At 45.2% G+C, this 14,959-nt stretch overlaps 1 protein-coding gene across 5 annotated transcripts in view; it reads right to left on the bottom strand.

Moving 5' to 3' along the window:
• Window positions 1–1,989: 1,989 nt before the first annotated feature.
• The window catches only part of ZNF664 (zinc finger protein 664), a 35,015-nt gene continuing 22,045 nt past the window's right edge, over window positions 1,990–14,959 (bottom strand). For 4 of the 5 annotated variants that reach the window (XM_043442448.1, XM_043442458.1, XM_043442442.1 and 1 more), the window contains 2 exons: window positions 5,961–6,023; window positions 1,990–5,854 (listed from right to left, as the gene is read on the bottom strand). In XM_043442448.1, coding sequence (XP_043298383.1) covers window positions 4,482–5,345 — 864 coding nt within the window. In that variant the 5' untranslated portion in view covers window positions 5,346–5,854; window positions 5,961–6,023 and the 3' untranslated portion in view covers window positions 1,990–4,481. Of the gene's footprint in view, window positions 5,855–5,960; window positions 6,123–14,959 lie in introns of all 5 variants that reach the window. The other variant, XM_043442467.1, reaches the window with a different exon arrangement.

Raw genomic sequence — 14,959 nt, 5'->3', positions numbered from 1 at the left:
TGCCGTCTCCTGGCCCCAGAACTATTGATGCGTGGTACTTAGGTGTTCTGCCCCACTTCAGTCTGGACATAGCATTTGGCCCTTCCATGAGTTTCCATAAGAAATCCACTCAGACTGAACAGCCCAGGACTTCAGGCGGAAGGATTTTGTGGTCACGAGGGTCCATACAGGACAGCGTGCAACCAGACACCACCCTACTCCACTGGGTCCCTCTCTTTAACTCCCTTCCCAAGTCCACTCTGTATCTTCTCGTCTCAGACTATACCGGGACACTCAAGTTCTTTGCTTTCTCACCACGTGGAGCCACTCAGCCTTCTCTGGGTCCTACCCCAAATGCAGATGTCCAGACCCATCACAGTGCTCAACAGGACAAAAGAACTCCGGATAGCATGACTCATCTTCCTTAATAGGCAAATGGTATTAATAATAATAGTCTGTTATATTACTAAAGGTTAGACACTTCATGGGCTTTCCAGCTGGCACTAGTGGTGAAGAATCTGCCTGCCAAGGCAGGAGACGTAAGAGATGCAGCCTCTATCCATGAGTCAGGAAGATCCCCTGGAGGAGGGCATGGCAACCCACTCCAGTATTCTTGCCTGGAGAAGCCCATGGACAGAGGAGCCTGGCGGGCTACAGTCCATAGAGTTGCAAAGAATCGGACACGACTGAAGTGACTTAGCACACAAGTACTTTATATGTGTTTATTTCATTTTCTCAAGTATCTCCCAGGTTAGGTTATTTTCAAAACCATTTTACAAATGATAAATCTGAGGTTCAGAGAAGTTAAGCTTAAGGTCACAGAGTAAGGGCTCCATCACCTTCAGGTTCCCTACCCCTCTTCAATCCCTGGACCAACTCACCAATACTGCTTATCCTGATAATCTGCCTCCCATCCTGTGATGGTATCAACCTCTTTCTCACCTCTTCCTCAGGGTTTGATTTCACCACTGAGTATTTTTTCTATCTTCTGATATTTGCTTCACTTATTTTCAAATTGCTGAGGATAACAGCAGGCTGTACAGAAAACACTGCTTAATAATTTAAATTTGGGGGAATAACTGAACCAAGAGTTGGAAGGCCCCTGGGAAGGCATCAGGAAACCAGGAAGTGAGCCATGACTCTCATACCTGAACTGCCAGCAAGCACAGGAGCGACTTGACAGGTGAATGTGAGTGCAAGTGTGACCTCTCTGCCCCACCCCACTCACACCGAAAGGGCTGTCTGGATTACTCCCGCCTCAACCAGAAGTGGAGCATAGACTCGCCCCAAGAAGCAGATGGATGCCAGACCCACTATCAGAGACTGTGGCTCAGGTCTGGGCCACCACTGCTTAGCTGAGAGGTGTCAGGCCTTAGCAGGGGCGGGTGACAGCCATCAGGGGCCACAGCAGGGCTCGCAAAGTGAAACAGAAGCCTACGGGCAGCATGCAGATAACTGTTTAGTCACTCAGTCATGTCCAACTCTTTGCGACCCCGTGGACGTATAGCCTGCGAGGCTCCTCTGGCCATGGGAGTTCCCAGGCAAGAACACTGGAGTGGGTTGCCATTTCCTTAATACAAATACCAAAATGGGTCACACAGGAAATGTGAATTCATTGCTAACCTTTAAAGTTTAAGTAAAAATCTGGATTGTTGGTTTTTGCTTAAAAGAGCAGACCACACGGGACCCTGAGGCCTGGTTTCCACCATGGAAACAAACAGCTACCGCTGAGCAGGCCATCCTCTCAGGAGGGTGGGCTTTCTCCAGTCTGCCACAGACCTTATGACTCCTTGGTCAAGTGCTTGTCCCCTGGGCCAGGGTGTCCTCACATCTTGGTTTGCTGGGATGGTCCCAGTTTAGGCTTGTTGTCCATGTTTGAGTATTAATAGCAACCTCCTCACTATATCATATGGTCACCTAGACATAATGCACAAGCCCACCCCCACCACACACACACAGACACTCACACACAGACCACCAAGTTCATACCACCATATGTCAAGCACAGAACCCTGTTATAAAGTGATTTTATTAAATTGATTTGGACATACTGTAGGTCAAATAATATTTTCCGAAGATAACAATTATGGACTTTAAAGCTCGACATAAAATTAGTAGCTTCAAAAGTGTTAGTCATATTCCCCAGCAACAGCATGATAAAATAATTCAACTATGTAGAAATATAGAACTCTAGGACTAGCTGGAAACTCGGAAATCATTTAGCCTAATGTCCTCATTCTGTACGTGAGAAAACTAGACTCAAAGATTAAGCAATTTTGCCCAAGCTCACATACCTAATAGTAATAAAGCTAGAAATCAAACCAATTTTTCCTAAAACTAAAATTCTATCAATGATATTTGAACTGGCTCGCTATCAACTAAAAGTCTAGGCTTTTCTCTAATGCTCCGCACTACTGTGACATGAGAGTGTGTTAAGACACTACAGTAAATCGTAGTTGAGGAATTCAGGCCTGGAAGGGGCTTTATCAAATAACTAAGCCATCCCTCTCTTTGCAAAAAGGAGGAAAATTACGTGAAGTGACTTCCCAAAGGCTTATTAGCTATCCAGATGAAAATTCAGGTGGTAACACATGTACCGCCCCCCCCACCAAAATCCCATCTTCTACTTTCACCCACTCAGTTAAGTGCCCCTTTTAAATCTCCTTTATGCACTGAGGTTTTAGTTATACAAAAACCCCTTCCAGTCAAATAGAAGAAATTAATTCAAATATGAAGAGAAAATCAAGCTTTGTTTCATATTTCAGTGACTATTTCGGATAGTTCATTTTCCAACCTCTCAAGACAGTGGACAGACACTGCTAACCTGATCACCCAGTTCAGAGCTTTCAAAAAGCCTTAATTCCCCCCAAAGACTTCCTGAGCAAAAAGGACTACATGTGGGAAATCAACAAAAACAGGAATGAGGAGAGAAACGAAGTTCAAAATTAGTTGCTTTTTGTTGTCATTGGGGACTTTTGGTCTTCTAAACATTCCTGGAGTTCCTCCACATGAGTTTTTAATATCAATCTAGCCAAAAAAAAAAAAAAGGGCCTATAAACGTCAGGATACTGAGCTTTCAGCATCTCCCCCGCCCTGCTGCTCACTACACTCACCGCTGGGCCGCGCCTTCTGCTCCGCCCACTGCGCGCAGGGCCGCCCCACCAGCAAAAGCTGGGCCCCTGCGCTCCGCAGCAGCCCCCGCGCCGCCCTTGCCCGCACAGAGGCCTCCCTGACCGCTATCTACCGCCGCCCCCCACCCCCACCCCCCCACCGCTCTAAATCATCACCCTAGGTTATTTTCTCCATAGCACTTAATCACTATCTCACACTACGTTATTTGTTTACTTGCTTATCATCTGTCTCCTCCACCAGAAGTCAACTCCACGAGAGTAGGGCCCTTGTCTGTCTTACTCAGTGGTATCCCCGGCAAGGGGCACAGTGCCTGGCACATAGGAGGTGTTCAATAAATACTTGTCCAATGAATGAAGAAAGAAAAGGAGAGGTTAACAGAGACATTCCTGCCTACAAAGGAACGGATATGTAATCCTACACATTATTGCCCAAAATTACATTAACAGAAACTATTATTAGGGACGCCTCCTACCATCCACTTCTCCTAGGGGAAAGTGGCTCCGCCTGTTACTAAAGGAGCCCCAGAGGGCAGTTCTGGATGGAGAAAAGTCCTAACTCCGCTCACTTCCTCCTCCCTATTTACATTCAGCTATTTCCCCCCGCAAAAAAACAAAAAATATTCAAGTTAAAAATATGTGATGTAGCCACTAGAAAATTAAGTCTAACATAGTGACACAGTGATTAGCAGAATTCACAAAATTAAAGTTCAAGGGCGTGTATGCTTGCCAATGATTTTCTCTGATAGGCAAAGTAAGTGGCCATCATGAGTCACCTAAAACCTAAAATGAAATTTGATGCCATCTAGGAAGGGGTGGATATTTATGGGCATTTGGAGGATACACGGGTAAAGTGAGTGCAGAAGTAATGGGATACATGGACAGATATGGAGAGGCTAAACCAAGTGGTAACCTCTGAAGTACCAGAACACTACTTGGTGGAAGCTGGCCGTTTTCAAATGCATTCACTGGTATGCTGGGATCAAGAGAAGGAAGGTGGTGAGTTCCTGAAATGGGGCAGTATCTGGGGTAACTTTTAGGTAAAGTGTAGACAGAAGGTGACTTGGGAGGCTGCGCAACGACCATGGTTTCCTGTGTAGTTATTCCACCAGAATCCCAGGAAATGCACACCCACGACTGGGACCTCACAGCCTGCCCTGGGCACACACTCACAGGAGTTCCAGATTCACAAGTTGTGCAACACACTTGGCATGAATCCAAAAACTCACCCTCATGCATGCCTCCTGGAAAACAATGTTCTGCTGGGTCCTGCTGTAAAAACTTCTTGGATCAATGTAGGTATTTACAGGGTTTTTCCTTCCTAGTGGCACTTACGGGTTTTAAGAATTTTTTTTTAACTCTTAGCAAAATGCTTTATATAACTGATATTTTGAGATGGTTTCTCTCCTTTGTGTGCACTCTCTGGTGGATGCAGAGGCTGGTGCTCTGACTGAAGGCCTTCCCACACTCATCGCACTTGAAAGGTTTCTCCCCTGTGTGCACTCTCTGATGGATGCAGAGGCTGGAGCTCTGGCTGAAGGCCTTCCCACACCCACAGCACCTATAGGGCTTCTCCCCTGTGTGCACTCTCTGATGTATGCAGAGGCTGGAGCTCTGGCTGAAGGCCTTCCCACACTCATAGCATTTATAGGGCTTCTCTCCTGTGTGGACTCTCTGATGCATGCAGAGGCTGGAAGTGTGCCTGAAGGCCTTCCCACACTCTTCACATTTAAAGGGCTTCTCTCCGGTGTGCACTCTCTGATGCATGCAGAGGTTTGAACTATTGCTAAAGCCCCTTCCACACTCACTACATACATAGGGTTTCTCACCTGTATGAACTCTCATGTGAATCTGCAGGTGTGAGCTCCAATTGAAGGCTTTGCCACACTCGTAACACTTATAGGGCTTCTCCACTGTGTGGATTTTCTTATGTCTGTTGAGTTTGGTTGTAGTACTAAAATCCTTACCACAATCGTCACATTTATAGACCTTCTCTCCTGTGTGGTCTCGCCAATGAATATGAAGTTCTGATATATGAAAGAAACCCTTGTCACACTTGTCACATTTATGGGGCTTCTCAGCAGTGTGAATTTTCTGATGCATAAAAAGATCTGCTCTCTCAGAGAAAAACTCCCTGCACATGGGGCACTTGTAGATCATGGTTCCTATTTGGTATCGTGATTTAGAGATTTCCTTACAATGACTACAGTTACAGGTGGCTGTCTCAGAGTCTCTCATTTGGCCATGTTGGCATTTATCTCAAGCTGGCTCTATGCAGGAGATCTGAGGTCGGCCTAAGCTTTTCCCTGCCTGTCTTTCCATGGAAGGCTTCTTCCTGCATAGTGTTCCTCACTCAGTATTATTATTGATTATAAAGTGACATGCACATCCACATCAACTCTGGAACTCGTTAACACAGCACTTTCTTTTAGATCCTGAGCTGTCAACATTCCAAGAGGCTGCCAAGGTGCAAACCTTTGTGCTTTTAAGCCCCTGGAATCTTCCTCTTGCAGAATAATCTCGTTCGTCTCACTTGCAGGGAAAGGCCTGCCCAGTGTCCCCTGTGGCCAAGGGCGTGATCCTGCGTGCTGGCCTCGGTCCCCGGGAGCCTCCCCGTGCAGAGTCACTATGACATCCTGTCTCCTTCGCATCAGACAGGAGCCTCCCAGGAAGCAAGCACCTCGGGTCCCGGTATGTCAGTCCTTCCTCATGAGGCCTCCCTGCACAGCTGTCGCTCCGGCGGTCTCCTGTAATAGAAACGTAACACACACACTGAAAACACCTTTCTCATCCAGAAAATTGCCATGGATTCTATAATTAATTTTCAATAAGCAAGACAGCGGTGACACAGACCTTCTGTGATCTTGAGGAAGGAGCTCTATCTTCCACAGAGACGTGTCTCTTGGATTTGCAGGTCTGAAGAAGAGAATTTGTAGATATCACGCTCCTGTTCACAGCCCAAGTACATAATCCAATTACAACCGCTGACTGTACTTATCTGAGCAACACGAAGGGCTATTATTGAAAAAGAGAAGAAATCCTCAGAAGACCTACATGTGAGTATCAGAAGCAGCTGTCTACACAAAAGAGCAAGAACGAAAACTCACTCCACTTGGAACCTCAGAAGGAACAATGCTGCTGCTTCTGGAGCTGAAACACAATACTGAGGGGCCCTCCAATCCAGAGAAAGTAAATATGTGACATGTTGGCATCAAGAGTCATTCCCTCACTTAACTGTCCCAATGGTCTCCTGATGTTCTTAAAATCCCAATCCTTAACCTAAAACCCAAGGTCCTGCACGGCCCTGCCCCCACCCACCGCAACCTCACACGTGGCTGGATGTGTCAGCTGCCTCTCTCTCCTCTTCCTCAAGAAGGCTCCTGGCTAAGACTCTATTTAAATCTCTTATTTGATTCCTTCAAAGTACAGATAACTTGTAATTATCTAATTGTTCCTTGCTTTTTGTTCTGTCTCCTGTGCTAGAAAGTAAAAGCCAGGAGGGAAGAACTTAGTATGTTGCTCACTTACATTCTGGCCAAGCAGAGGTATTCAATGGATACCTACTGGATGCATCCACAGGGTACTTAACAACACCTCCTCTCTACTGTAGAGTCCTGCTTCATTCTGGTACAGCAGATAAAGGTATATTTTCCACTGCCTTATTACCAGACTTTTGATAATCAACATGGGACAAAATATACACCAAACAGACACAGAAGAAAATCCCCAAGTACTCAATCTGAAATCTTTCGAGGTTTAGGATGCCTTAGCTACATTTTTATGTCCTGTATTATGCTCAGCAAGTGATACTTCAGTTGCTTAATGAAATAAACAGATCTTAGAATAACATTCTCAATAATATGCTCAATACAAAGACAGGATACACGAGGGCTTGAGGAGGTTTCTTTAACATTAAAGTCACAAAATAAGGGGACCTCCCCAGTGATCCAACAGTTAAGATTCTGAGCTTCCAATGCAGGGGACACAGGTTCGATCCCTGGTCAGGGAACGAAGATCCTACATGCTGAGGAACATGGACAAAAAAAAAAAAGATTGCAAAATAAACAGTACTGTTTCCAGATGGAAGTGTCAGGATAATGCAATTCATCTAAACAACCAAGGTTTCAGCGAAAGAAAATATAATCAGTGTCTGAAAAATTATATATGCATCTATCCTCTGATCTAGTAATCACATTTCTAGAGATCTATCCCAAGATATACTGGCAAAATAGATGACCAGTTTATTCACTGATGCAGCACCTGTCACAGCAAAACTAAAGGCAGCCCAGTGCCCACCCACTGGGGAGGGGCTGAATCAACTATGGGGCTTCCTTACAGTGAACTATTGCTCAGCCATCAAAAAGAGGGAATGGGGACGAGCATGATGTACTGACACGAGTAAGCCCAGGTGCTGGTGGTGGTGGTTTAGTCGCTAAGTCGTGTCCGACTCTTGCGACCCCATGGACTGTAGCCTGCCAGGCTCCTCTGTCCATGGGATTCTACAGGCAAGAATACTGGAGTGTTGGTTGCCATTTCCTTCTCCAAGCCCAGGTAATACTGTCTAGAAAAAAAAACAAGGCATAGAATAGTATATCCAACCTGCTATCTTTTATGCAAAAAAGGAGGGGAATGTGAATTATTTACATACATCTTTACATGATGTACAAAAGTAAACATGGAGAAGGATAATACGAAATGAATTTTTTATTAAAGTATAATTTACAATGTTCTGTTAGCTTCAGGTGTACAACAAGTGATTCTGTTATACATTTAGATATATATTCCTTTTCAGATTATGGATATTGCAAGATATTGAATATAGTTCCTTGTGCTATACAGTAGGTCCTTGTTGCTTTCTATTTTATATATAGTAGTGTGCATATGTTAATTCCAAATGCCTATTTTATCTCCCCCACTCCTATTGTCCTCTTTGGTAACAGTTAAGTTTGTTTTCTATGTTGTTTACTACAAAATGAATTCTTAAACAGGAGGAAGAAGAAAGGGATGAAGTAAAATTTCTCTGAATGTAACATTAAGTTGTTTTGGCTTTGGAAACATATGTTTATATATTCAAAAGCAAAATTAAATAAACAAGGAAAGCAATTCCTAAAATTTTAAAACAAAATGAAGAAAATGAACCTTAACTTTCCTGTTATCCACAAAAAACTTTTAAGTACAAGAGACTGAGTGTCCATACTTAGAAGGAAATTCTGTTGATAAATAAAGCTGTAAAGAAGTTAAATTTCTTTCATGGTTTAACTAATTTATAACAAATGTATTTTCATAAAGTAAGATAATGCAAATAACTCACTATGGTAATGTTGTTAAGAACCAAGATTCGAAGTGAAAGAAGTGAGATACTGGCATAAAATCAAAATTAAGGAAAAAAATCTTATAATGTAAAATTTTATTTAGAAATATCAGCAGTGGTCCCTTCTCTTATAGAACCTTCTCCACCAAATGGCACAGGGATCTTTGCAGAGTGGCTGGTCTCAAGGCCAGAGCAGCACTTTACACAGTGAGCCTTGGGACACCTTGTTATGCCAGAATGCAAGGAGTCATGCCAAAGAACACAGATGCCAACTTACAAATAGACTCCCATTGGAAAAAAACTGGGACAACTGAGGGTCAGAAGGAATGATGAATGTGACCCATTGAAACACACTAAATATACAAAACCCCCGAATTCACAGTGACGACAAGGGGTGGGGAGGCACTGAGAAAGAAAGAGAGGTACAGAGAGACAGACTCAAGGCACTAGACTAAACTGAAAGTTACAGAATACCAAATTTTACCTTTTTTGAAACTTGGCAATTAAAAGGAAAGAATGAAGAATCCTTCCTCTTTCAAGAGAATGCAACAAGCCAGCTAGTAAGTGTGCATCTATAACGAAATGCATGATTCAGACCATGGCAAGAAATGGGTAAAAACATCAGATGAAAGGCTGATCAAGAACTTCTTACACTTTTGAGGATCTGGCTATCAACCCCCGACCCCCTGATTGATGTCAGCATACTCCAAGAGGAGCAAATATACCCCCTGCCTCCTGGCCTGATGCCACAGGAACCACACAGCATCACCTGAAACATTCTTGCCAAATACGTCTCCTGGACTCCTTCTTTATCTGAGGTAACTAGGAGAGCTAGGGAACTACCAGGACACAAGCAGAAAAATATCAAAATGTGAGCCAGTCCACAGGACAACTGCCCATTTCTGCAACAAGTAAATGGTATGGAAAAGGTGGGGGCGGGGGGTGGACTTCCCTGATGGTCCAGTGGTTAAGACTCTGCACTTCCAATGCAGGGGGCTTGGGTCTGACCCCTGATCAGGGAACTAAGATCCCACATGCTACACGCCACGGCCAAAATAAAAAAGAAAAAGAAAAAAAAAGTTGGGGGTGGGGGCTGCTCTAGATTAAAGACACCTGAGATATAACAATCAAATGTAACTTGAGGATCTACCTTCTTAGGAATTTGGTTCAAATAAGCCAGCTGCTAAAACAGGACAACTGGGGAGATGCCCATTAGGGACTAGGTATCAGATTACACAAGGAACTGGGCTCACTGTATGAGGTGTGATGATGCCTTTGCAGTTGTGTAAACCAATGCCTGTATTTTTAGAGATGGATACTGAGGCTTGTAACAATAAAATGATGTCTGAGATATGTCTTAAAATTATTTAGCTTGGGCTAAGTAAAAACAGACAAAGCAAATGCGGGAGGACTGCTGTAACTGTTGAATCTAGGTGATGGATAAATAATGAATAAGACAATCGATCTCTTCCTTTGTGTATGTCTGTCATTTTTCATGATAACAAAAGTGGCTAATACTGGGAAACATTCTTTTCCTGCTTCTCCTGCAAGGACAAACTGACCCCCGAACCTGGAACACTGCACAGAGGTGCATGTGAACTAAGCAGATGCAACCCTCCAATGGCTGTGACCTCAGCAGTCCATCCTGAGCACACGAGTGTGTGCGCACTGCAGACGTCTCTGGGGAGTGGAGGGAGGCTGCTGGGGATGAGCTAGGGTCACGGCGAGCAGTGCTGCACTAGGCTCCTCCTTCCCTCACCAGCTCTTCAACCGAGAGCCATGTGGTTCCCCTGATGCCCTCCCTTGGAGAGGCAGCGGCCAGGGTCAGGGCATCGATCCAGACAGGCCTCAGAGAGACTGGCTCTGCTGGCGACGTGAAACTCCTGCAGTCGTCGTGCATGACCTTCCACCAGAGCGCCTCTAGACGGGGAAGTCAGGTACTGCCGTGCCTTCCAGGTAAAAGGCCTGGGCACAGCTGTAAGTCTCAACGCACTGAGCGCAAGCCATATTCTGCAGGTAAAAGGCCAGGCAAAGAACATCCAGCAGACTTGCCATGTGACCAACAAGAGAAGGACAAACAGGCACCAAGGATCCCCACCGCAGCCTTTCCTAAAACAGCACCTGTCTCACTGCTTTTCACAGACAAAGGAAACGGCAGACCAGGAGAGCAGGGAGGAATCACAGAATTCGACACACCGCAAGGGCACGATGCTCCCAAGAATCTCTCCCTCGAAACTGGATGTTTCCTATCTAGTGTCCCATAAGGGCTTTCACGGGGACAGTGTGTATGACTGGGGGCCACCTGGTAGACTGGAGGAGGAAGGGGGGCTTGCACCTGAGGACGTCAGGCACCACTACAGGCCATGTCCCGTCTCTCCAGGAGACAAGACCTTGGGGCACCATCAGCAAGTCCGTGCCTTCAACCTGCATGTGAGAAGACCTTTTCAAATAAGAAAGGTGCAGGCTGGCAAAGAACTGAGAGGAAAAGGGTTTTAAGTAGCCCAACTGCCCTGAACCCCACCTTTCATGAAAAGGAGTTTCTTCCCTCCCTGCAGTCTATCCATCAGGAGATTTGCCTCATGTCAACCGTGTGACACCAACACCACCTCATCAATACCTGTCCCCCAGGTCACTTAAAAGTAAGGGATCTAGGTGAATAAACAACCGTGGCTGAAACGCAAGGAAGTTAAAAAACAAGTGAGACCTAAATACAAAGAAACTATGTCCTGAAAAAACAAAAGGTCTGGGCCCTGGCACAGGATAAGGGTCACTTGGAGACGGAGATGCAGGATTAATGGGCCGGGAGGACGGGACTGTTGCCCTTGGAGGGCTGATCGGGCCACATGCTCCCAAGTCTAGACACAGTTCAACCGGTGCTGTGACCAGGAGGCAGCACTGCTGCTGGACTGTGGGGTGAGGCCCGGCACCTACTGCAGTGACCCTGAGCTTCCTTGCAGGCAGCACGCTTGTTTCCTATGGCATCGGGCTTGGGCCAGGGGAGGAGGCACAGCGTCTGCTCATTTCTCTTGGAGTTTTGCTGACAATGGTTAGTGGGCTCCAGGGTGGGAGAGGAGCCCACTCTGGTCCTACCTGCAAGGGGCAAAGGTCAAGAGGCAGGTACAGAGTGGGGACACTGATTTTCTCTCCAAATTTCAGCCTGAATTTGTTGACGAACTCAAAGGTAATAGTCCCTCTGCCCTGAGAAAAAGCTCATGAGGCTGTGCTGGGGAGGGAAGACTGGATGTGGACTTTGAAACAAGATTATTTAAACATACTTCTGTGTGTGCCTGTCATATGTTACTGTCTTTTACACAGCTGTCCCCAAAATACGATTCTACATAGGAGAAAACAGCAAACTCATTTTTCATGGATTTCTTGTTAAAACGGTCCAGTGGTTACAGGACAGAAGGACCCAGGCTCCACAAGGGAGGGGCTGGAGACAAGAGGGAATGAGAGGGACACTGACAGTCAGCACCCCACAGGGCCCGGTACTGGGCCAGCAGGAGGTGCCAGCGTGGCCGTGCTCTCTGGCTGGCCAGAGGACAGCCAACTCTCCAACAGAGAGGCAGAGGCTGGAAAAGGAGACGATTGGATGCTCCAGAATGCTGACTTGGACCTAGACACACTCAGCACAGGCTGGCTGTGAAATCAAGATCAACCCCACGATTTAGCAGGAGAGAAAGCCATGCACACCTGTCAAGGAGTTGGCAGACAGAAGCCTTGCCCTCAGATGCCGCATCAAGCCAGCTGCTCTGGTGTGCTGTGTTGCAGGTCTGTCTACAGTGCTGTGGTTCCGATCGTGCATGAAGTATACATAATTCCATTCTACGGTAGCCAGTTCTAATACCCCAGTCAAAGCTACATCAACAGAAATCAAACTAACCTCCTATCCAGAACCAGACCTGTCAGAACATGTGGCTTATGGTTCTGACATTCAGAGGGACAAGGGGCACCCTTCCTGAGAAAGATAAAAATGGATAAAAAAAGAATTGAAAGAAAGACATTCCGATGCCTCCAGCATCACCCAAAGCTCCTACTACCAATGGCAGTGGGCTGCACCGGCCACGTGACTCATCTCCTCCCCATGTGCAGAGCAGGCAATTGTGTCCTGGGGCCTGGAGAAGGTTCTCAGATGATCAAAGCGCTGTAGCTCAGACGAGGGTGCCCCAGACTAATCAGGATGAAAGAATCCCAATCAATTCCCAGTCTTTTAACTACTGGGAAGTGTTTTATAGGAAGATCCCAGTGTTCCCAGCTGCCCTAACACGTGTTGGTTCATGCCATGCTGTTGAGTGTTTGATATCTAAATGATAATCCAGCCCACCCAGAAGCAGGCCCAGAAGGTGTCCCTGATGCCAACAGTCCTGGAAACGGAACTCAGATGCAGGATAAGCCTGTGCGAGAATGCAGGCACGTGTCCCACACTCAGCCCCAGTACCTGCCAGGCAGTGGGCTGCCCTCTGGAAGATCCTGTGATCAACACCACAGCCGCGGCTTCTGCCTTTGTGTGGCTGACAGTCTAGCAGGGGAGGCGACGGGCCCAGTGCTCTGCGAGTGGTGCTGTGGCTGAGCAGGGCCCTGGGGACACAGCTACACGACTGAGGGGCATCCCAACTAGTTTCACATCACAAGGAAGATGTCCAGTAAACTCTACTTTTAAACTGAAACTAAAATGAGGAACCCTTTTGGAGAAACTCACCCTGGGGAAGGGCAAATGTCTAGAGACAGCCAGGATGACCAGCCCTAGGAGCGCACTTCAGCACATGGGAGACAGAAGGCGAGAGTGGGGGCGGGGGGGCGCACAAGCTGAGTCTCTTGCAAAAAGCCAACCCGTGAGCATGGGACCCCAAACAACCATCCAACCCTGGGAGGCTCAGTTCTTTGCAGCTGCTGTCCTAAACCAGCAGTTCTCAAAAACCAAGACTCTTGAGGATTCATTCCACAATCCTTACAAAACAAGATCAAAATGACTTTCAAGATATACTAAAAGGTTGCTTGCTTTTTTCACTGTGCTGACATATGGCTGGAGGATGCAAACACACTGGCTGGCCAAGGTGCCCACTCCTTAGGCTCCTCACACAAAACCCTGTGGCAAAGGCACCAGTAGTTGAAAGATTCTTCACCAGTAGTTGAAAGATTCTTCACAGTAAAAAAAAAAGTTTCACTTAAGAATATCCTTGAAGAAGCAATAAAAAAATAATTCTTTAAATCTAGACCCTTTTATTGTATTTATAACATTTATGTTAAACATATCATGTTCATTATATTGATATGAAATACACACACATATATTTTAAAGTATATTCATCATATTCCTGGTTAAAATGGAACCATATCAGGTCACGTACCCAAGCGCAGTGGTTGTCTCAAGGAAGAATGCTTGTCTGTCTGAGCTGCAAACTCAACCAGCCTCTTCTCGACAGAGCGTCATTTTTACTTGAGTGACTACACACTCGCTCTGCAGACTGGGGTGCTGGGCAGACATCTCAGATAACGGGAAACTGATGGCATTTATTGCCAACTGTCAAATCTGAGCCTTCAAATGAAAACTGGGATCTGGGAAAACTCCTGTCTGTCACCATGGGCTCTCTAATTTCCTGAGACTTGAAGACTGTCCTGATGAAACTGAAAGCAACACTAACCATGAGTTTTCTGATATTACACATAATGAAATGTATGAACATTTTCAGGCTCTGCAAAAAGTGAACTGATGTTGTCCAAATGACCCATGTGTCAGGTAATACATCATTGTGGGTAAAACATCTATTCAAAGTGCAGAAAGAGACCGGGAATTTCAACACAGGATTTCAGACTGCATACTGCAAATAATCTGCAGAAAACCACCACTTGTCAAGTTTGATATCAGGTCACAAAGGAACTCACAAGTACCTGAAAAGGCTACTGAAACCCCCTTTTCAGTTCCTTTGTGAAGCCAGACATCACCTACTTCAGCTAAAACAACATATTGCAAGAGACTGAGCACAGAAGTGGACAGAAATGTTTATACCACTCTTCCTACTAAATGCTAAATGTTTTTGGTTTTAGAAAATGTATCATTTTCATAAAAGTGTAATCTGTGTTAATGTGTAATGAGTTTGTCATTATTTAATACTTTTAAATAAATACTTTTGTAAATTTATGCTTTTGTAAATTAATACTTTTGTAAAATTTTAGTCTTCATTTCTATTGTAAGTATCGATGCCTATAATCCACATAGACAGAAAGCCCTTTGAGGTCCTTAATAATACTTTTTAAAGTGTAAAAAGATCCAAAGCCCAAAAAGGGATTGAGATTCTATCTCAAGCTCACTTTTTTTTAAAGCTGAAAGTGTGGGAACAAACTGTAAGATGAACAATTAATTGCGGTCAGTCATTTCCACCATCAGTCATCATTATTCTGGATGTAATATACTACAGATGTAACGACACTCCTCTAAAGTAACCCCAAAGTCAAGTTTTGTCCATAAGAAGACTGAAAAAATGAACACTACAAGAAACAACTCTCTACGCAGAGAGACGCTTTTTAAAGGATTCAGACATTA

This window comes from Cervus canadensis, chromosome 1, assembly GCF_019320065.1.
Source record: "Cervus canadensis isolate Bull #8, Minnesota chromosome 1, ASM1932006v1, whole genome shotgun sequence".
Lineage (NCBI taxonomy): Eukaryota > Metazoa > Chordata > Mammalia > Artiodactyla > Cervidae > Cervus > Cervus canadensis.
The sequence above is the reverse complement of the archived record's forward strand: the minus strand, read 5'-3'. Positions and strand labels throughout refer to the sequence as shown.